The sequence below is a fragment of the Chrysoperla carnea genome, chromosome 2 (genome assembly GCF_905475395.1).
Source record: "Chrysoperla carnea chromosome 2, inChrCarn1.1, whole genome shotgun sequence".
NCBI lineage: Eukaryota > Metazoa > Arthropoda > Insecta > Neuroptera > Chrysopidae > Chrysoperla > Chrysoperla carnea.
In genome coordinates, this window is record NC_058338.1 from 66,418,564 (window position 1) to 66,442,416 (window position 23,853).

Below are 23,853 nucleotides of genomic sequence, written 5' to 3' on the forward strand. Positions count from 1 at the left end.
CACTGGTGGATTATTTTTTAATAGTTGTTTAAAAATAGTATCAAAATCTTCTAGAGATTTTTTCCTCCTGCGAATATTACGGCAGATATACGCTTCAAAAAGCGTGCATGATAGCGCTATATGATATAAAAATTATATACTGAACAAAATTATATCTTGAAAACCAAATCTAGTTGTCGTCGTTAGCCACAATAAGCTTTAAAATGAGAGGTAAATAATGAAAATTGATAAAGGAAGTTCTATAACCTTCATGTAAAGGAATAAGGCAAATCTCGTGGAGGGGCAGAAAAACAGGCTAGACAAATAATATATAAATTCCATTTCGTTATTATTAAACCATCTCGTTAGCTATTAAAATATATGAAGTAAGATGAGTTTTTATGGACGTTCTTATGTATAAATCAAAGAGGGAATGTACTGTGTGTGTTTCACGCTGTATCGTTTGTGTAAAACTTCAAGTGATGAGACTGACCGGCTGTCTTCATGTATACACATATACAACTGCAGATCAAATAATATGATTACGCAAGAATCACTCACAATACATTGTCTGAAGACTCTTTCTTTGTCTTATACATAAGGTCATCCATAAACCTCTTCTTACTTTATATATTTTAAATGGTTAACGAGATGGTTACCAAACTATACAGTATGTCTCCACAAGTTCTTAACCACAATAGTAAACAATACCTTGTAAGGAAACTTAGATATTAAAAAAATTTCCAAGTTATTGGATTCAAAGGAACCTTAAATTTTACTCCAACTTTCCGAGCCGTGTAAGAATCCTACAATAAATGTATTATTCAATCATATGTAAATTGATGAAAAATTTCGCTACAGAATATCTTGCATAAAGAGCGGTAACCTTTTTTTTCAGATATTGCTTTTTATTATCAATCTCCTAGTCGTAATCGTTTTTCGTAAAAAAATGAAAGCTTTTGTTGAAACACCATGTATTTAACCTTTTATGATCAAATTAATAATATCAGATAATCTTCTGCATAAATTTTTTATTTATGAAGGTACAATAAAAAGTTAAGAAAAACAGTTGTAGTTATTACATATAAGTTTTCCCGTTTTCCCAAATATCTTGAAAGTTATAAAATTTATGGCAAACATTGTAACGAACAAAATACTATTAAATTTTGATTAAAACTGGCCTTACTACATTTTTTTTGAACTCATTGGTTGCAGATCTATGACGTAAATGGTGTTAAAGAAAGGTAAGAACATGTACTTTGTTTTTATACCCTATACCATGGACACTAAGGATACTCAACTCAAACGAGAGAATTCACAAAATGTGTCAACGAAATAGCAGAAATTATAGTGTCGTCTCTTTTGCACCCAAGTGCATTGCACGAAATAAATACGAACGAAATACTACATAAATGCTTAATATTTTTAAAATCAAAGTCGTGCCTTACTCTCCTTCCTATATCACAGTAGAAAAAGAATACAACTGCCACTTTTTTTATACCATGTATATATGAAATATACATATTATACCATGTATATATGAAATATACATAGTATATTAAGTTTAGTCCCAAGTTTGTTAAGCTTAAAAATATTGATGCTTCGAAAAAAATTTTGGTATAGGTGTCATAGAATCACCTAATTAGTCCATTCTCGGTTGTCTGTCTGTCTGTCCGTCTGTCATCACGATTATTCAAAAATGAAAAAAGATATTAAGGATGTTCCAGCATGGTATTTGCAGTTTCTCTGTTAAAGCAATGGTACAATTTTTTTTTCGACAGAATTTAACGAAAAATTAAATTTAAGAATTTAATAATGCTTACTATTAATTCCCAAAGTTTCAGAAATTTTGACCGTTTAAAATGGGAAATAATTATGCCAACGTCCCAATTTCGATCAATTTACGTCAAAATTAATATCTCGAAAGTGAAAATTAATTTCTAAATTTTTTTTTTAGAATTGTATTGTATAAACATTTTTTTCTACTTTTTCTTCAATATATAATAATATCATAAAAAATAGGAGAGAGACCGGACATTTTACATGCTTTAAATGGGACATGACCCTCAAAATCGCGAACTTTGTCTTTAAATATCTCGCGATCTAAACGGTCAAAAATTATGAAATTTTAGGAATTCATAAATAAAGCTATTATAAACCCGAGAAAAAAAATTCGGCCAAATCTGTCGAGAAGTGATTTCATGCTGGTACTACCTTAAGCTAAGATTTTTATAGCGTGCTGAAGACATATAAAGTAAGGTCAAGTTTGTAAATGAGCTACATAAGTCAATTGGGGCTTGCATCTGTAGGACCCATCTTGTAAACCGTTAGAGATAGAACAAAAATTTAAATATAAAAAATGTTCCTTATAAAAAAATTAACAAATTTTGTTTGATATATTTTTTCGTAAACATCACTGTTTACCCGTGAGAGTGAAAATTGTATAGTATGTATTATATGCGTATATCAATTACGTATGTGTGACATGTATGTTTCTCTATGTCAAAAAAAAAATGCTCGTTTTAAAACATTCTAAGTGTTACTATTATAACATAACATATGATGAGTACGCTTAGATGTTTTAACTGTGGCGGTTTTTTTGGAATCAAGTATATGTGTTATATGATAGAGTAATCAACACTGTCTATGCATGGTATTTCAACAATTAACTCAGTGAATTGTTTGTTTTCACTTGTTTTTTTTTTTTGCATTCAGGAATAACTATATATTCGCGTGAAAATGAAGACTTGCTTGGCGTACAGGTTTTTGAAAAAATTAAGAAATAGTTACGGAAAACATGAACATTAAAAATTTTCAAATTAGACAAAGGGGGATATATAAAAATGACGTTATTTATATGAATCGGCATAGAGACTTTATATAAAAGTTCGTTTTGTAAGAAGAGACAGAACAACAATCCTAAAAAAACTTTTAATTTAATTTTCAAGTTCTATGATGGTCTTTTTTGAAAGCTTTTAAAAGAAAATGTGAATAAGTCTAATAAACTCTGAACAGCTTTTAATAAGACTTGAAGTAGTGTATATTGTTATCTAATTGGGATAGAGTGAAACAATTAATCCTATATAAATATTATCGAAGATAATAAATGAGAACTCTAGGATATTTCGAAATAAATTTCGATTTTTGCCTCAATTTCCTAGATCAGTTTTTTGTATTTTATAAATACGTATTTCGCCTACCAAATAGTCATCATCAGTAAGAATTAGCTAGTCGTGATTACTCTTATTATGAATGTTACTCTTTGCTAATTTGGTGGCGGACTGCACAGTGCACACTGATACTTTCGTGTTCTTACAATTTATACTGTTCACAGTATCTGCCAAATTGTATATCATTGGCGCCAGCCAATCAGCTGACTAGTGCTGGGCCAATGGGCATGATACTTGCGCAAGCCTATCGAGTATTTTTTGACGTTTAAAATAATAAATTACAAATCAAACTTAAATTACAAACTATAAATAAATCATGAAAATAAAAAATTATTTATTTTTACAACGTATTAACAATTTTAGAATTCAACCTCGATTTTGAAATTTTTATTAAATCCGAATTTGGAATAGGTCCTTTATCCAAGTTCATTGTTTCATTACCCAGCTTTTGAATGTAGATGCTTTCATAAGCGTCTAATTCGCAAGGATTAGGTACTGATTTCAGGAGTTTTAAGTTAGATTTGAAATGTAATTTGATAATGGTACTTTGGACCGAATAACTTGCAAGGACTTTTGTGTTTAGAATTTGAACAAAATATTATTATATGGTAATGTTATGAATTTATAGGTGATATTAGTTTCCTTTACAAGGTTGGTATAACAAAGTGTATTGTTGCTGACGCATAGTTCAATATTTATGAATACAATGGGAACTCTACTCTCTTGAATTATATTATTAAAAGTCATTAATTAGCATTTTTTTGGTATTAGAATGCTTTGAATTAATTTCCTGCATCGAACTACAGTCAAAACTGGTTATAAGACACTGGAGGGACCTACAATTATGGGCGTTTTAAGCGATATGGAAATTTTATCTCTCTAGAATTACTATCTTCTGAGAAAAATGTCATTAGCAGCTAATTTAGTGACTCTTTTATTACATGATATTATTCTTCGAAAAAAATGAAAACTCTATATATCGTCAAGACACGCTGATCACTGGTCCAAGCATCGGGTTTTCTACGATCTAATGCTGTAGAGACCTAATAATTTTATGAAACTCAATTATTATTAAAAATTCCAAAATTTGTACAGAATCCAATTTTATTTTCCAATCGTGAACATGTTTCGGTGTGTTAAATCAGTTTCAAACTATTTGCCCGTTGATACATATCAAGGCAGCTGTGGTATTTACAGTGAATCGTGACAACAAGGGAAAACTTTACTATTGAGCGAAATTTTAAAAATAATGAAGATATACAAACTACAATTAGAATAGTGGCTTAATTTCATTAACTGTGAGAAAATAAATCACTATTCTGATTATTTTATAGTTTGCATATATTTATTATTTTTAAAATTTCGCTCAATAGTGAAAGCGTAAATTATTTCTTCGTTTAGCCCCCCATTTTTGGGGGCTGCATATTTGGCGTAAAATTAAAATCATGCACAAATTTTTCACCTTTGTGATTCATAATATTCATCATTCTTAAGTTTACTATTTAAATATAAATTTTTTTTTCCTCCACCAAACGCTCCATTTTCTATGCGCCGCTTTTGTCAATCTATTCAATACATTTTGATATTTTACACAACGTTTGGTACAAATCCGAGATCGGTATCACGCTTTCATTAGACATTAATCTAAAAGTGGTTTTAATACATTTTCGAGGTCCTGGTTATGAATGGTAGAGATCTGTTTCGTTTGAAAATTTCGATTATAATTTCGAATACATATGTATTATTACAAGAATTTTCCTCTGAGAAGTTAATAATAGAAGTGACTGTGCAGACATTGAATAATGATTTCTAATAATAGTTCATTTGAATTGATCAAAATTTATAAGTCAATGTACGTTTGAAAAATTTTCAAAATATAAACAAAATACGGATTCAATTCCTAGTTGAATACAATGAACTTATTTATTTGCATTTTTTTGGTTGTAAAATAAAATAGTTATTTACCTATTGTTATAAAATTAGAACAGGGGTGTCTTAAGGAGTTTTATTAAAACATTCATTTCCCTAGTCCAGTGTCTGTCCACTAAAGTTTACTATTTTTTTGAATTAATAAAAATAATGTTTTATGAGCAATTATTATCATAAATAAGAGAAATTTCTGCAAAACGGTATTATTTTATGGTTGGTATTTTAATTTATAAATAATATTTAAAAAGGTTTTAAATTTAATATTATAAAAATAAAAATTTATTTTATAATGTACAACATTTGCTTCGAAATGTCGAAAACCACAAAAAGAATAATCAAATATCAAAAAAAATCTAAATCGATTCATTCGTTTAGGCGCTACGATGTCACAGACAGACACACATAGCGGTCAAACTTATAACAACCCTTTTTTAGTTCGGGGGTTAATTAAATCGATTAACGTTAACAGAAATCATATATTGATTTTATGTAGGTATTCACGGAATAGTTCCTAGTCTTCGCCCAATTGCTTTTCTTTCATCCACATTACGAATTTAATTATAAAATGGCAATAGTTTGATAAATAAGAGTTTTAAACAAGTGAAATTTAAAAAGTTTAAAAAGCTCACGACAAGTTTTTCGGGTACGGAACCCAATGCTCGCACTTGATACATATATAAAAAGACTGTCCATTAAATTACCTTTTTCCTTAAAGCCTTTTCCAAACTGAACTGGTTTTGACGATCATCGCCAATTTTTTGGGTAAGGAAACCTAAACTCACACTTGAAACAAAGCTAAGAACATTCTCCATTAAATTACCTTTCAACTGAAAAAAAAAAATCAAAATCGGTTCATCTATTTAGGCGCTACGATGCCACAGACACACACACATAGAGATCAAACTTATAACACCCCTTTTTAAGTTCGGGGGTTAAAAATAATGACGAGACTATCTTTTCTTTGCCAATGAAAACGGTTCTTCTTCACGGTAGAAAACTTGAAATCTTGAAACTTCAAGTGTAAGTTCCACCAAAACTATCAGAAAAAATGCTTTTATGTGCCAACGTTAGGAGACATACATATTTTTGAATTTTTCTTAGTACAGACCTGCAAAACTTTAGGTTCACGATCTAATTTATGATTTCTATTTGTTTTTGTAAATATAAACTTTGGTTCGAAATAGAATTTGAATAGACAGGTAATCAAGTTTACGACGACTAGTAATCGATAGTCGATACGATTTAAAAGTTGTAGATAATTTTTAAAGATTTGAAAGTTTTGGATACAATTGTTGAGTTAAAATTGTACTCTAATAAAAATGAGTCTCGATGTGAGAGCTGAAGTTATAATTGACACTCCACTAGGTAAATTACGGGGTAGGAAAACAGTCACATATAAAAATTTCCCATATTACAGTTTTCAAGGAATACCATACGCAAAACCACCTGTTGGAAACTTAAGGTTTAAGGTAATTTTTTAAATATAATGAATAATGAGCCTTCTATAGTTTTTTTTATTTTTTAATTTGGATTTATCTCACATATAGGATACAGAACCAGTAGAACCATGGAGTGGAATACATGATGCTACACAAGAGGGAAATCGAAGTCCTTCGTTTACCGACGAACATGTAGTCATTGGGAGCGAGGATTGCTTATATTTAAATGTCTATACACCAAAGGTTAGTTTTAAATATGAATGCAGATAAGACGGATTTTTAGTTTAAAGCGTATGAATTTCTATGACACAGTGTTTCTCAATGTCTCAAACTGATGAATCTATTTCAATGAAATTTTTATAATCTGTATATATGAAATATTTATAAAGACACCTATACGAATTTTAATTCTAAATTTGTAACGCTTAAAAATATTGATGATACGAACAAAATTTTGGAATAGGTGTTCATAAAATCACCTAATTAGTCCATTTCCGTTTGTCTGTCCGACTGTGAACACGATAACTCAAAAACGAAAAGAGTGATATATCAAGCTGAAATTTAGAGCGTGCTTTGAAATTTATATATAGCGGGCATAAAAATTAAGCTTGAGTTCGTAAATGAGCCACACAGGTCAACTGGGTCTTGGGTCCGTAGGACCAATCTTGTAAACCGTTAGAAAGAGAACAAAAGTTTAAATGTAAACAAATTTTCCTCGTAAAAAAATAAACTTTTGTTTAAAAAATTTTTTCCCAAGCATCAAATACTTTCGAAAATCATAAATAATTGATTTAATAGATCTAATACTGACATTCAAAACTTTCTATACAGGGTTTTTCAACAATTGACTCAATCAATTGTTTGTTTTCACTTGCTTTATTTGAGTGCTACTTAGGCCAGAATATTTCAGTGGATCTTAGAGTAACTTGAAAGTACTGGGATAAGTGAATTTATTGAATTATTGTCCTGCGTTTTCATAATTAAAATATTAAAAAAAATTTCAAATTATCTTTGTGAAAATAAAAATGTATAAAAAATTAAAATTTCATATTTCTGCAGCTACCTGATCCAAGCATAAAAAAGAAACCTGTCATGTTTTGGATTCATAGCGGAGGCTTTTATCGTGGCTCTGGAAATGCTGATTTATATGGACCCGATTATTTAATGAGTGAAGATGTTATACTTGTTACCATCAATTACAGATTGGGCGTGTTTGGTAAGGCGTCTTATTAGCTAACCATAAAGGAACACTCTTTTTGATAGGAGAAAACGATACTGAATAATCATTATTCCACGCTTCGCTGAAGAAAGAATGTACTGTACAAGCTTAAAAAAAGCGTTTAGATCTATGGACATAATTGTAAAAAAAAGATTAGGTCGCGTGAAATTCACTAGACTAAAATTAATCATTTTCAAAATGAAACTGTTGGAATAATTAATAAAATCGCAAAACGTCTTTGGCCATAGGGTTGATGCGTGGGTTAGACTGTATTCATGACGTTTGATCATATCCATCTTTTCGATTAGATGTTTTTCGCGCAATAAATCTACATGCTTTGTTATAAGCCCGAAAAAGAAGGTTCCTGTATGGCCATATCTATTTGCTATATAAATTTAAATCAAAACAATTGTAGTGATTAATTCATGTACTTCTATTATACGTAGGGTGGTTAATTATCGAAGATAACTCGCTCGGTGTACCAGGTAATTTGGGGCTGAAAGATATGATAACGGCTTTAAAATGGGTTCAAAACAATATTGAATGCTTCAATGGTGACCCAGATAACGTAACTATCTGGGGACAAAGTGCCGGCGCTATATCAGCTCATTTTCTAGTAGTATCTCCCGCAGCTAAAGGACTCTTCCATAAAGCCATTATTCAAAGCGGTAAGTTTTCGAAATAAATTATTGATTTACTTAGTTATTCATATTTATTGGTGTATTGTAGGCACAAGTTTCATTGGATTCGATCCAAATATTAGATTTATGTATGCTGTTCCAAAACTGGTATCCTTTGCTGGTCTAGAAACAAACAGTGAAAAAGAAGCGTATGAGTATTTAAAAACGTTAACAACTGAGCAGATAGTTTTAGCATTTATTCAAATTCAAAAGTATAGTGTAAGTTACAATACATATGATATAATTCTTTAGAGTTACATAATTAGAAAATTTTTGAATCTAATCCGTTAGTGATCATGCGCAATGTAGTATAAATTGCTTTCTTTAGGACCATATTGTGCTGAGGTATCAATTATGTTTTACTTTTTTTATTATTATCAATGTTAAAGTAATGAAATTTTCTGCATAGCAAGATGATCGTAAGATATTTTGTAACATCCTTAAAAAACTCGAAGAAGTTAAGTTTTAGATATTAAAGTCAGATCAACCTACAACTCTGATAATGAGTTGCAATTATTTAAAAATTGTTAATTTAGGATACTAAATACGAAGGTGTTAGTGGTCCTATCATTGAAACGATACCATCAGAATCAACAATCATTGATCAAGATCCTGAATTATATTACCTGCAAAATCGTGCAAATACTGTACCAATGATTATTGGTTCAAATACATTGGATGGCATGGTATATGCATCCAAAAGAAATCCTGATGGTGCAATACAAACTGACATTTTGAATCCAGAGGTACTTGTACCATATGAACTAAATATACCTCGAGGAAGTTCCAAAAGCATAGAGTTGGGTAAAAAAATTGTTGATTTTTACTATGGAAAAGAAACTCCATCTCGTAGAAATTTAGACAAATATTCAAAGGTATGTACGTAAGATATAAATAATTAAACCAGTGGTTTTCGTTATCGGATCCTATTTATCCCAGTGGAATTACTTTCAGACGATTAGAAAACATTTTAAAAGTATCCTTCATTTCTAATACCTGGCATATCACAATTAAGTCAAAACCCACTAAATTCTAAAAAAATAGTTTGTTTAAAAACTCTGCTAATGATTCGTATAATACAAATCATGGATTTTTTAATGAATTTGACATTATTGAGAGTTATTTTTATACCATGCATATATGTAATATGCAAGGTATACTAAGTTTAGTCCCAAGTTTGTAACGCTTAAAAATATTGATGCTATGAACAAAATTTTGGTATAGGTGTTTATAAAATCACTTAATTAGTCCATTTTCGGTTGTCTGTCCGTCTGTCTGTCAACACGATAACTCAAAAACGAAAAAAGATATCAAGCTGAAATTTTTAAACCGTTAGAGATAGAACAAAAGTTTAAATGTAAAAAATATTTCTTATAAAAAAATTACCAACTTTTGTTTGAAACATTATTTCGTAAACATCACTGTTTAGCCGTGAGGACGCAAATTAGGCGTAAATTGTATAGTATGTTAATACATGGTATATTCCCATATAATTATGGGAATATCAGTTATGTATGTGTGACATGTATGTATGTGTAATGTGATAGAGTAATCAACTCTGTCTATGCATGTTATTTCAACAATTTACTCAGTCAATTGTTTGTTTTCACTTGTTTAAACTAATTTTCAATGCAACATTCAATCAAATTTAATTCATTTTCAGTATCAAACTGACATAAAATTTAATCTACGAATAAAAAGGATTATAAAATTACATCAAAATGTGTCATCAAATCCAATATATCTTTATCGGTTTGGATTTGAATCACCATATAATTTATATAAAAAATTTTTTGGTAAGTTTAAGAAATACTTTTTTTGGTAAGTAAGTTTATATAGTCTTCAAGTCACATATTTGTTTTGTAAGCGATACACAACACGCTAAGCTTTAATTTTTTTTTTTTAATTCTATATTTAATTCACCTGTTAAATTCAAAATACATATATGCGTCTATTAAATTTGTGTATAGTTTATGTATCATGATTCTAGGCATGACTGATTTACCTGGTGTTTGTCATGGCGATGAATTAACATATTTATTTAGAACAAAATACTCACAAACTTTCAAGTATGGCAGTCCAGAAGATTTCACACAATATCGTTTGATTAAAATGTGGACAAATTTTGCTAAAACTGGAAATCCAAATTCAGTTGAACCTGATCCACTATTGAGAACAAAATGGTTGCCAGTAGAACCTGGAAAACTCAATCACTTGTTTATTGGAAAAGTGTTGGTACACAAAAGAGATGAGCCAGATTTGCCAAGAATGAAGTTTTGGGATGAATTCTATGAAAAATATTTCCAAGAAAATTATCAAGACATCAAAGATAAAGAAGAAAATAAACCTAAAATAATTAAAGAAATGGAAATATTAAAATCTAATAATAATGTAAGATCTGAAAAAATTATGTAAATAATTAAAAATTGTGAACTAAATGTCTAAGATTAAACTTCTTTTTTTAAATTTTTATTCATAGTAGTATTTATTTTGTAACTCATTCCAAATATACTGGTAGCATTTACGAACACTTTCCTGGCAAATCATGTAGATTAGTTTTTCTATTCAGTTTTCTGAAAAGAGCTAGATTAATATTGCTAGATCTACTAACAGTATCTTGCAGCCAATAAAAATGTATCACTACCTTCTTACGATGAATAAAACATCACTGCCTTATATATCTGATATATTTGATAGTGAACAAGTGAAAACAAACAATTGACTGAGTTAATTGTTGAAATACCATGTATAGACAATGTTGATTACTCTGTCACATTATACACACATACATGTCACACATATATAACTGATATAGCCATATAATACTACAATTTGCGCATAATATGCTCTCACGGGTAAACAGTGATGTTTACGAAAAAATGTTTCAATCAAAAGTTGTTAATTTTTTTTATACGGAACATTTTTTACATTTAATCTTCTGTTCTAACTCTAGCGGTTTACAAGATGGGTCATACGGACCCATGATCCAATTGTCCTATGTTGCTCATTTACGAACTTGACCTCACTTTTTACGTCTTCAGCACGCTATAAAAATTTCAGCTTGATATCTCTTTTCGTTTTTGAGTAATCATGATGACAGACGTACATACGTCAGACGACAGATAGACAGACGACAGATAACCGGAAATGGACTAATTAAGTGATTTTATGAACACCTATACCAAAATTTTGTTCATAGTATCAATATTTTTAAGCGTTACAAACTTGGGACTAAACTTAGTATACCATCGTATATTTCATATACATGGTATAAAAACACACATAATAATAATATGCTTAGTGCCAGCAAATATATTTGATGTATATAAGGTGTTGCATTTTTATTGACTGCAAGATACATTGAAACTACTTTTTTATTCAACGCTTTCTAGCTAGACTGTGCGTAAATATAATTAGAGAGCTCTACATGCTAGAGTTAGTTAGGATAGATCAAATCAAGCTAAAGAGTATCTTTGTGCTTTTATATTAGTAGTCTATTTATATATAGGTCTGTGATTTAAATAACAGTTTGGCAGCAGACTTGTAGCATGCTGTTTGGTAGACATAACCTTGTTTTTGTTAAATTTAATTTTATTATTAATTATTATTCGATTACAAACCATGTTATTGAATCTAACAATAACTTCAGATGAAAAGTCTCCACAAAAATTTTTTATTTTTGACTAGAATAAAGAATTATACATTTATCTTTATTATTTGCTTTTTAGTACCGAATAATTATTACTTAGTAGTAGCAGAAATTGCAGAAATCGACTGCGTAATACATGCGCGCATGTCGAAATATATGCATCTATAATTCTAACTTGAACTTTTATTTATAGTTTACGATAACATCGTTTTCTATAATAGCATCTCATTTTAAATGCAAGAGCTAAAAAATTCAACACCCAACCAGCTCGCAATTAAAATAATATAGATTATCAAAAAATAAAATATAAGAAACCTTCAAGAAAACAAAAATGAAATACTTAAAAAAATTCAATAGAGTTTCACGCGGCACTCTTGTTTTCTTAAAAATACATCATATTTGCAGGCATGTTTATTATCCTTGGTCTTTTTGTACTTTAACAGGGATTATTTTAAGGGAAAAAGCTTAACTTAAAGATGCGTCACTACAAATTATTCTTTTAGACTTGATGTGTTGTCATGGCAATCAAAAATTTAAGACCATTGTAAAAAGAAAAAAGCTAAATTTTTTTCCGGACGCCTAGCACGATTCACGATTCTTTTATCAAAACTATTATAATCGTTAGAGACCTATTTTTTTCCGTCTAATTGATTTTGGGTTTCATAGCCATATGATTTTTCGTTCTCGAAATATGAGCGTATATTTGTAAGCGGTATAAATGTAAATGATTTTGCATATGAAATTTATTTACTTATTTTGAAAATATTCGATATCGTTTTTTTTTTTATGTATAAATAATGCCAAAATACAAATATATTTTTATTTGCTTGATAAGATTAGCTTAAGATTTTACGGACATAGTAAAGTATACTGCAATTATTAGATATACCTAATACAGGCATTATTATACATAATGTCAGACAATAAATTATTTTTAAAGAATATAATAGGCGTGAATTGGCAAAAATTTTTAATTGCATTTATGCAAAATAGGAGGCGTATTATCATAATACAAAGAAGGCAAGTGCCTACAGACGCTTTGAAACAAACATAAAATTAAATGTGTAATAGTATAATTATGCAAAATAAATTACGGTTCGTTGATATTGACATTTGTACAGTTATTCAAATATATGACACTCTAATTCAATTAATTTCTGCAGAAATGTAAAATGAAAACAAACAATTAACTTAGTTAATTGTTGAATTATCCTAAAATATAAAAAGTGTTGAATGTTAGGGCTTGCATTATTATTTTTTTTATAAATTAGAAAAGTTTAAAAAACCAACACAATTATGGCGGCCGTTCGACAGACATTTATTTGAATTTTTTTCGTTTTTTGGGGATCTTTTACATTACCACTAGTTGAAGCTACCTGCAAATTTTCAACTCCCTATCTTTTATAGTTTTGGAGAAAATGTACACCAAAGTATTGTCCTAATTTGCACCCTCACGTATAAACAGTGGTATTTACGAAAAATCGTTTCAAACAAAAGTTGTTTATTTTTTTATAATGAAAATTTTTTTCATTTAAACTTTGCTCTATCTCTAACGGTTTACAACATGGGTCCTGAGGACTGAAGACTAAATTGACGTATGTTGCTCATTTACGAACTCAAACTCACTGGACTAATTAGGTGATTTTATGAAAATCTGTACCAATATTTTGTTCTTACCTATCATCAATATTTCGAAGCGTTACAAACTTGTGATTAAAATTATTATATCTTGATATATATTTAATATATTCGAGTATACAAATTAACAGTAAACCTTGGAACTCTCAATAGTCAAAGAAATCAGTTGTATCTGCCGAAGATATTACATCTTTGTTATCTTTTCGGGACATAAATTGAGAGTGACAGTATATCTAGTAACTATAGACGGACTTGCGATTGAACTTCAAAAGAGGCGATAATTTTACAATAATTTTTACAGTAAATTTCGTTTTTATAAGCAATTTGAACAGTTAAGAAGTTCAAAATAGAGCAAGTATGTTAGTAACGATGTATTTTGGTGATTTAGAAAAGTGCTTTTAAGATGAATTGAAACTAAAGAACTAAATAAAAGTTCAGCATTGAAAGATTCTTATTACGAGGGCGCTATTTTTTAAACTGCTACTATTCAGTACCAGATTTTTTAGTACCTCGAAACTTAGATAGATAATTTTCTATCGCAATCTTGAAGTGGTAAGTATATCTTTTTTTTATATTTGAAGCCTCAATGGTCCGAAATGTCACATGGACAGAAAAATATACTACTTAATACATGTGCCTTAAATTGTAAGATATCATGTTCCAAACGGGTGCATTTTTCAAAGGAGTGGAAATAAATATCTTCTGATATGTATTTAATAATAAAAGATTGGCAAATTTTTTTCGAATACGCACTCTGAATTAATATTGGTTCCCACGTTTTTAAATTTTACTTATTACAGATCTGTTTTCTCCACGAGCTACCATTTAAAACTAATTTAATATTGTAATTAATATTTATTTATACTGTCTTTCGATAAGTTGTTTAAAAGGGGAACGACTCTTATAGGTTTAAAAGTTTTTGAGTTATATTTGTACTTTATTAAAAATGGATCGCAATGCGAGTGCTGAAGTTATAATTGACACTCCACTAGGTAAATTACGGGGTAAGAAAACAGTCACACAAAACGGTTCCCCATACTACAGTTTTCAAGGAATACCATATGCAAAACCACCTGTTGGAAAATTAAGGTTTAAGGTACTTGTTGGTTTTAGCAGTTAGAGAGCCTTTATTGCTTTTATTTAATCTGGATTTATATCCCATATAGGAGACAGAACCATCAGAACCATGGAATGGAATTCATGATGCTACACAAGAGGGAAAACGTAGCCCTTCTTTTACTGACACAAATGTGGTAATTGGAGATGAAGATTGCTTATACTTAAATGTTTATACACCAAAGGTAGGTTTTTATGTTAACGGCAAGAAATATTTTGATGTATTTTTCTTTGTATGATGAAAATTTGTATTGTACTCTCGTAATAGTTTTTCATTTCCTTTTTATATATTTATAAATAAATATAAATTTATATTTATATATAAATATACAAATGTTTCCAATTTACAAATAAAACCTTCCCTTGTCAAAAAAAAAAAAAAAGAAAAACTAAAATTTATTTGTTCGTATTGCTGCAGCTACCTGATACAAGCACAAAAAAGAAACCTGTAATGTTCTGGATTCATGGTGGAGGCTTTTATAGTGGATCTGGAAATGCCGACTTATATGGACCCGATTATTTAATGAGCGAAGATGTCATACTTGTAACTTTCAATTATAGACTAGGCATATTTGGTAAGACATCTTATGATCATACACGCTCAATCGTATTTATAGTATCATTCTAGATTTTCTGTTTACCGCCACTGTTAAAAGCAAATAAACGATAATTAATAAAATCAAATCACTTCGTTGATCTCGGAAAAAAATCAATGAAAATGAAAGAATAAAATCTATCATAATAAAAAACCTAAAGTCTCATTAAACAAGCTCCATACGGGTAGATGTATTTAGATGTTAATCAAATAATATTAAACTAGCTTTTTCTATTCATATTCTTTCTTGCAAGAAACTTTTTAACAAGCAATCAAAGTCTGAACACATTTTGGTGTTTAATTAATTCACATTTAATGTGTGTAGGATGGTTAACTGTTGAAGATAGTTCGCTCGATGTACCAGGTAATGTAGGACTCAAAGATATGATAACGGCTTTAAAATGGGTTCAAAATAATATTGAATGTTTCAATGGTGATACGGATAACGTAACGATTTGGGGTCAAAGTGCGGGCGCTACACTAGCTCATTTTCTAGTAGTATCTCCCGCAGCTAAAGGACTTTTCCACAAAGCCATTATACAAAGTGGTAAGAAATCGAAATAAATTATTGATTTTCCTAGTTATTCATATTTATTGGTGTATTGTAGGTGCAAGTTTCGTTGGATTCGATGCAAATATTAGGTTTATGTATGCTCTTCCAAAACTGGTATCCTTTGCTGGTCTAGAAACTAACAGTGAAAAAGAAGCGTTTGAGTATTTAAAAACGTTAACAACTGAACAGATAGTTTTAGCATTTATTCAACTTAAAAAATGCATTGTAAGTTATCTAATAGATCTTTTCTTTTCAATTAGGGTCCTTTTTTCGTTCTGGCTGTAATAAAGTTGGGTTAGGATAGAAGTTATTAGGCATTCTTTAGTTTCAAGTTCATTATTTCTTAGAACCTAGGTAAAAACGTTCACTACTCTTACTGATGAGAAATTCGTTTCGTTATGGACTATGGCAGTATACTGCCACAGTATTCTAGTAAAATTAATGACGTCATAGATCACCGGTACGTTATTCTATACTTTAACTACCTAGATATGTAATATACTATTTTTCTACTAATCTTGAAAATCTTAAATATTCATCGTTCTCTGTTAGACCAAAAAAAAAATTGTTTCACCAAATTTATCGCCCCCAAAAATTTTTTGCAATAGACTTCACCTTTCTGGTAAATTCGCCACGGTTTTAAACTGCAAAGTCATACCTTACAGTGGTTACAGTGTACATAAGAACAAACATAATGCTTGTTAATTTAGGAGATTAAATACGAAGGAACCGGTGGTCCCATCATTGAGACAACACGCACCAATGCAACAATCATTGATCAAGATCCTGCATTATATTACCTGCAAAATCGTGCAAATACTGTATCAATGATTATTGGTTCAAATACTGTGGATGGCATGGTATATGCATCCAAAAGGTATCCAGATGGCGCAATAGAAACTGAACTTTTATTAAATAATAATCCAGAAGTATTGGTACCATATGAACTAAACATACCGCGAGGAAGCTCAAAGAGTATCGAGTTAGGTAAAAAAATTGTTGAGTTTTATTATGGAAAAGAAACTCCATCTCGTAGAAATTTTGACAAATATTTAAAGGTATGGTATTATTGACACAATTTCAAAAACATATTGAATTTAATTTAATACAGAATAATTGTTTTTAAGTTTATAATTATTACATTTGTATAACTTAATTGATTTAAAAGATATAAAGATAATATAATGAATTTTCCCAAACTAAATATTATTAGATCGAATATCGAGAACGATGAAAAACATAATTTAACAAATTCCACCGTTGTTGAAATTCGCGGTTCTTCAAAACTAATTAAAATAAACAATATTTATTTTAATTTCAATCAAAGTAATTCATTTTCAGTATCAAAATGACATAAAATTTAATCTTCGAATAAAAAGGACTATAAAATTACATCAAAATGTGTCATCAAATCCAATATATCTTTATCGATTTGGATTTGAATCACCATACAATTTATATAAAAAAATGTTCGGTAAGTTTAAGAAATAGTTCTTTTTTTAATATTAAACCACAAAATACTCATACAATATCTTTTTTTACAAAATACATCAATAACGTCGAATATCAGTATCAATTAACGCAAATGAAACTGGAATGAAACCATTTTGGATGTATGATTACATAAAACTTTAGCTGATGTACAAATTTAGGCTAAAATTTAAAATATAAAGCTTTGGTCTAAAAACCTAAAAATTGGTATCATGTGGCCCAAAAAAAGGACCCTTTTACTTAATTGTTTAATTAAAAACTAATATTATCGTTATTCATGATTCTATAGGCCTAACTGAAATACCAGGTGTTTGTCATGGCGATGAATTAACATATTTATTTAAAACACAATACTCACGATCATTCAGAACTGGAAGTCCAGAAGATATCACACAATATCGTTTGATTAAAATGTGGACAAATTTTGCTAAAACTGGAAATCCAAATTCAATTAAACCTGATCCATTCCTGAAAACAAAGTGGTTGCCAGTAGAACCTGGAAAACTCAATCACTTGTTTATTGGAAAAGTGTTGGTACACGAAAAAGATGAGCCAGATTTGTCAAGAATGAAGTTTTGGGATGAATTCTATGAAACATATTTTCAAGAATATTATCAAGACATGAAAGATAAAGAAGAAAATATACCTCAAATAATTAAAGAAATGGAAATATTAAAATCTAATAATATTGTACGATAATAATGTATATTGTATATATAATATCAATTAATAATAATGTACGTCTTTGTACAGAAGATTCTTAGTATTCACGAGCTATTTTAAAAAAAATCTATTAATTAAATGTAATAAAAAGCCCAAGCCTATCTACTTAGGTTTTTCCCCAGGGGAGGAGAGGGAAACAAATCAGAAATTAATTTAAAAATTGCATAAATAAACAATATTTTGGCATAAACACATGTACTGGTAAGTACTGACCTGTCCTCCTCTCCTTGTTACGTCCATGGTATTAAGCCTGTGTCATCAGAAGTTAACTTAAATTTGATTAACGATTATTTCCATTGAGAAAAATCTTTTAAAATTTACGTTGACAATGTTAAAAACACAAGTTGTTTATTATTTCATCAATTTGCTCAAATTTCTGCTGAACAATTAAAAGGCGAAAAATTTAACTTATATCTTGTATCTACGTCATGGTATTAGCGGTCTATATTTATTTGCTTCTATGGTTAATATCTACTTTGACAGGAGATGTGTGACACGCGGTATTATTTATAACCTTGTTTTTGTAAAACTTAATATTGTTTGATTATTTTTAAACTTACGGGAAGCTAGAAGTAGAAGAAATATGCCACCAAAACCAAGATTGCATCAAGATAAAGGAAAATTAAAAAATATACCTAAACCTGTAGCAGGAACCGCATCAACATCAACACCAGCAGCTTTAGATGAAGAATCTCAACGGCAATTTGAAGTTGAGCTATATTGGTGTATACAACAATTACAAAATGCCATAGCCTCAAATAAATTAAATCAAAAACAATGTAAGATTAAATAAAATAATTAAATTATTTAATCTTAATTATTCATTTGTTTCTATAATAGTGGAAGATGCAACAAAAAATTTAAAAATTCTTACCAGTAAAAATTCATCAATTGTTCAAAAAAGGCAATTAATGCGTACAACATTTGGCGATTACAGAAAAAAGATGAGTGACGAAGAGAAAAAATACAATAAAGGTAACATAATTAAACAAAAGGTCGATAATAAAACCAATTTAACTGAAAAATAGTTTAGTATCAGGGCTGGATTTATGATTAAAAGGTCCATGGGAATAAAAAAGGTGGGGACCAATTTGCAAAAATTTCTCTAAACTGACAGTATAATGGATGGAATCATAATAGATGATTGGGACATCTATGATTTCATAGGGTTCATCTTTTACCCATCATATTTCGCTTGTTGCTCGTCGCGCGCTTTGGGGTCAATTCAGTACAAGTGTTTTTGTTTTTTTTCTTCTAATTTTAAAATGGTTAATCGCCAACATTATTCTTGAAGATATCAATTTTCTTTTTCTTCTTAACTTTGTGATGAGAAGTAACAAACCTAAAAAAAAATTGAAAAGCAGTCCCAGTAACAATAGGGAATATTCATGAAATTTAAATTTGGTTCAAATACTTTTCTTACGTAACTTTAATGACTGGCCATTTCAACTAAACCATTATTTTAGTAATTAATATCTTTTTAATTACTTAAAATTAATAAAAGTACAAATTCAGTGAGGGTATTTAAAAATTTCTAAAACGGAAATTCAAATTTTTATACGAACGCGACATCATAGTACGGACTTGTCAAATTTGTTGACATACTATATGATATTAATTACTTACATTTTATATGGTATTTCATTAAATTATATTATTCTACGGCTTTTTATTAGAAAACTTAATAATAATGAGTGTAAATTCTGTGTTGTAAATTCATTTTTTTAAAGTGTAAATTATACATTGAACTGTCAAAAAATGACAGATCACGTACGTATACGTCATCAACAGAGAGCGCCAAAAAACTGCGTTTAAATATCTCAAAATTATAATGTATTTTAAATATTTTTTTACACTTAAATACAGCATTTTTAAGCAGTATTTATATTTTTTACTTTGTTATAACGGTGTAAACAATGAATTTAAAATATAAAGAAAATATACTTGATTCCATAAAAATCATAACAGTTAAAACATTCTAAGCGTACTCATCATATGTTATGTTATAATAGTAACACTTAGAATGTTTTAATTCTAGCGTTTTTAATGACATAGACTATACATGAATATTCCCTATTCAAGTATTAGCTGAATACTTAAGTTGTAAATAAAAATAGATGGTATATTATTTTATTTTATTTCAGTTAACCAACAAAATTCACTTAAAACTATGCCACCGAATAAAAATTCAATGTTTGTTAAAAAATCAGTGTTTCTTACAAATCAATCGGGCAACCAATTCAAGTTTAATTTTGAAAAGACATTAGATACAGATACAGCTACAAATGCAGATGAACAAACTCTAAATACTAATATGAATAATTTGAATATAAAAAAGAATAATACAATAACATTTCATTCTGATAATAGTTTTAGATTTAATTTTGGTGAGGATTAAAGTGATATTAATTTCAATTGTTTTTTACAAAAATAAAAAAATTATTAATAATCTTTTTTGTTTGTTTCATTATTTATAACCAAAAATCCCGTCCTTTCCAAATCACAGCATAGTACAGGTTGTATATGGAAAACGATCACTAATCGAAAGGTAGGGTACATTGAAATAAACATTTTCCTCTAAGAAACATGAGTCCGTTGTTTTGAAAAAAGTTGATATTTCTATAGAAAAATTTTTTGGTTTCCTTAGATTTGGCTCAAGAACATATACATATAAGGACGTGAAACCTCCTATACCGAGTCTGGTCATCGGTCATTGCGTACTTTGTACTGCGCATCAGGCTGGCTAAGTGATTGAAAACAATTGAAATTGTTTTCAATTGATTAAAAAAAAAGACAGCCTGGATGCGTAGTATAAAATACGCAATGGCCGAGGATTAGACTTTGGATTATCATACGTATATGGATTAGACCATATACGTATGATAATGCGTAATTAACGTACTTCTGCGATAGCCCAATTCATTATTATTTATTTGCATGCATACGACGATAATAATGCTCACGTTTCCAGGCACATTTTTTCTTTATCAAAATGCTTGTTCCGTTGAAACATTTAAAAAATAGATTTTAAAATTTCAGTCATAGGATCGTCTAAAGTCTGAATTTACTTTGTAAGATAGGATTATGAAAAATTTGAAATCTCCATAATTTACGAAAAATAAATATATTATTTCCAATGATAACAACACATAACAATATTAACAGATCATAAACATTGGTATATAAAAATATACATCGCATTTAAAAATAAATTTTTTAAAATATAACATAAATTTAATGTTCGTTTAACTTTTTAAATCTATAGTTTCCTACATAAAATGGAAAATAATATACAATTTTTGAATAAACCATCAATACATTTTTGAACAATAAAATGGGATGGGCACATAATTATTGATATAATTGAACTAAAATTTACTAAAAAATTTTCGTTAAATTTGTTGTTCTTGTGGTTTCTCTCCTGTTAAGTAATAGTAATTTATAAATCTGGACAGTTGAGTTAATTGAGCACCTTCATTAGTAAAGTGGCAGGCAAATAATAGCATGTTTTGTGGTTGAACTTTCCATGCGAAACGCATAAATATAGCTGAGTAAATACATAAAGCTGAAAATACAAGAAAAAATTTTACTATTTGAATAAAGAAGTTCAAGATATACTTTGATATTATTAGGAAATTATAAGCGAGGTTAACACTGTTATATCGTTTTTCGATTAAATAACTACTTCTATCAAAAAGAAAGTGCTTTGTGAGCAATAGGGGCTAATACCGATGTGGAATTGGCAATATTACCCATAAAAATATAAAAATTGACTTGATATGATGACCAAATTTGAAAGTGAAATTAAAATGAAAAAAAAGTTATAAGCAACCAAAGATTCCATTCAAAGGTTGCCCATCTCCTTTTAGCAAAACAAAGTTTTATATACAATCTCTATGAAGATACCCACGTATGACGTCTCTAGTGAATATCTTCCTCATTGTTTAACAAGGAATTTTAAACGTTTATATTGGATTTGGATTGGATTGGACAGAAGATACACATTTTAAAGTGCTGTGCTGTATTTGGCGTTCGGACAATAGTTCTTTTTTCTATCACTAGATAGAGTCTTTCTTAGCATTAAAATCCAATAGCATATATAGGCCTTTTCATCATGTCATAAGCGCAAGTTCAGCGTTTAATTTTCGTACTGACAGCAATAAGTAAGACTAAGATAGAAGATATTTGTTATTCATTTTATCACATTGGTTATAAATCATTTAGTACGAAACAAATGTGAATCGTGAATTTAAAATGAAAAGCCCTATTAGTAAAGATTTTTTAAAACCAACTTCACTTTTCCATGCGCGAAGTGAGAATTCTTTATCTGATTCTGAAGTGATAAAGAGAATTAATCCGATTGTCCTATTCCCTATTATCTTTTGAAATAGAGCTTTTCATTTACAAAATGTATTGTGAATGAATTTCTAACAAAGTACATAACTGGCGTCGCGTTTCAACTTTTCTTTTAAACGTAATTGCTCACATTCACTGTCAAGGAAATTATTGATAGTTGTTTTTAATTCAAATTATTTTTTTCTTTATTGTGCTTACTCGTACTTTTTTTTTTCAAAAAACTTTTCTGTAATGTTCAGTTATATTGAACGAAGCTGTACCTCATAACCTCTAAATGACTTCAGAATTACGACGTTCAATTATTTATTTATTAAAAAATTAAAAATATTACCTGTAGTCATTTTACCACTAATCATTTTAGGATCCTTTTTAATGTCTGCTAAAGCGGCTATTGGAATACCCCAATTTGCAACTGGACCCCAGAAATGTGTGCTAAAATTACATGTAACCTAATTAATATTTACCAACAATTATTAAGTAATATAAAATTTTGTACCTCATTAAATATTGTCGAAACTCTTTGCTTTTTAATTGTTCGAATAGTTTTTTGCCGAATGCTGCCATTTTTAATATAGTTTTGTTAGTTTATTCAAAAATTTCTTTAAGTTATGAATGGTTATGAACTTCTAAACTTTAAGGTGACTTTTAATTTAATTTTTTAATTGACAAAACAGTCTACTGATTTTTGATTTACAGAAGTAGGGATAACATGTTGATATGCAATTTTAAGCTTAATAAGGTTTTGACGGGTTTAAATTATCATTTAAATCATATTGGGTAAATTAAAATTATTAAAGCAATCTTAACAACTTATTATTCAAAAGCTTAACAACTTATTCAAAAAATGGTGTATTTATAATTGTTACATAATAAGTTTTGAAAATCGTTCTAAAGTACATTCAAACATTAAAAACAATTGACCAAAAATGACGAATTTCTATGCCTCTAAACTCTTCAAATAATTTTATTTACCTACATTTAAAAAAATTGTTCTTTTATAGGGTTCCGTAGCCAATTGGCAAAAAAGGAATCCTTACATTTTCGTTAAATATTAAAACTCCTATACAACTTCGCTATCTTTCGCTCAATTCTCATGAAATGGGAACCATTTGTTAAGTCTTTTAGAAAGAATACATAGTTTTTAATAACTTAAATCTATATAAGCCCCAAACATTACAAAAGTTATATCTTCATTCTAACTTTATAACCGTGTAATTTAGAAATCAGCCGAAAAAACAAAAGATAATAATATTAGAATGTAATATGTTCATTATTAGGGCCAATAAAGTACTCACCACCACAATCTCACTTTACTT

General features: G+C 29.0%; 3 protein-coding genes across 3 annotated transcripts; 2 read left to right on the forward strand and 1 right to left on the reverse strand.

Annotated features, from left to right (window-relative positions):
* Positions 1-6,397: 6,397 nt before the first annotated feature.
* Positions 6,398-18,109, forward strand: LOC123292854 (the record flags this gene model as incomplete). The annotated part of the gene is made up of 15 exons (XM_044873567.1): positions 6,398-6,547; positions 6,626-6,760; positions 7,577-7,733; positions 8,183-8,404; positions 8,466-8,635; positions 8,953-9,295; positions 10,407-10,651; positions 14,620-14,799; positions 14,870-15,004; positions 15,238-15,394; positions 15,740-15,961; positions 16,023-16,192; positions 16,678-17,025; positions 17,309-17,441; positions 17,748-18,109. Coding segments are annotated over exons 1-15 (3,129 nt in total), but the record flags the coding sequence as incomplete, so codon positions are not given.
* A 541-nt stretch (positions 18,110-18,650) lies between these two features.
* LOC123292855 (UPF0488 protein CG14286) lies at positions 18,651-20,579 on the forward strand. The gene is made up of 3 exons (XM_044873568.1): positions 18,651-18,960; positions 19,022-19,156; positions 20,326-20,579. Exons 1-3 carry the CDS (start codon positions 18,765-18,767, stop codon positions 20,577-20,579), a joined length of 585 nt encoding a protein of 194 aa, XP_044729503.1. The 5' UTR covers positions 18,651-18,764.
* A 928-nt stretch (positions 20,580-21,507) lies between these two features.
* Positions 21,508-23,201, reverse strand: LOC123293508 (mitochondrial pyruvate carrier 1). The gene is made up of 3 exons (XM_044874360.1): positions 23,034-23,201; positions 22,869-22,969; positions 21,508-21,746 (listed from the first exon to the last, which is right to left on the reverse strand). Exons 1-3 carry the CDS (start codon positions 23,099-23,101, stop codon positions 21,574-21,576), a joined length of 342 nt encoding a protein of 113 aa, XP_044730295.1. The 5' UTR covers positions 23,102-23,201; the 3' UTR covers positions 21,508-21,573.
* Between the last annotated feature and the right edge of the window lie 652 nt (positions 23,202-23,853).

What these genes read in the sequence shown, in the direction of transcription:
- LOC123293508 (XM_044874360.1), bottom strand. Translation starts at nt 23,101, where the DNA reads ATGGCAGCATTCGGCAAAAAACTATTCGAACAATTAAAAAGCAAAGAG. An exon ending in TTTCGACAATATTTAATGAG is followed by an intron (nt 22,970 to 23,033) that starts GTACAAAATTTT and finishes ATGTAATTTTAG; the next exon opens with CACACATTTCTGGGGTCCAG. An exon ending in TAGTGGTAAAATGACTACAG is followed by an intron (nt 21,747 to 22,868) that starts GTAATATTTTTA and finishes TTGTATTTTCAG; the next exon opens with CTTTATGTATTTACTCAGCT.
- LOC123292855 (XM_044873568.1), top strand. Translation starts at nt 18,765, where the DNA reads ATGCCACCAAAACCAAGATTGCATCAAGATAAAGGAAAATTAAAAAAT. An exon ending in TAAATTAAATCAAAAACAAT is followed by an intron (nt 18,961 to 19,021) that starts GTAAGATTAAAT and finishes TTTCTATAATAG; the next exon opens with TGGAAGATGCAACAAAAAAT. An exon ending in AGAGAAAAAATACAATAAAG is followed by an intron (nt 19,157 to 20,325) that starts GTAACATAATTA and finishes ATTTTATTTCAG; the next exon opens with TTAACCAACAAAATTCACTT.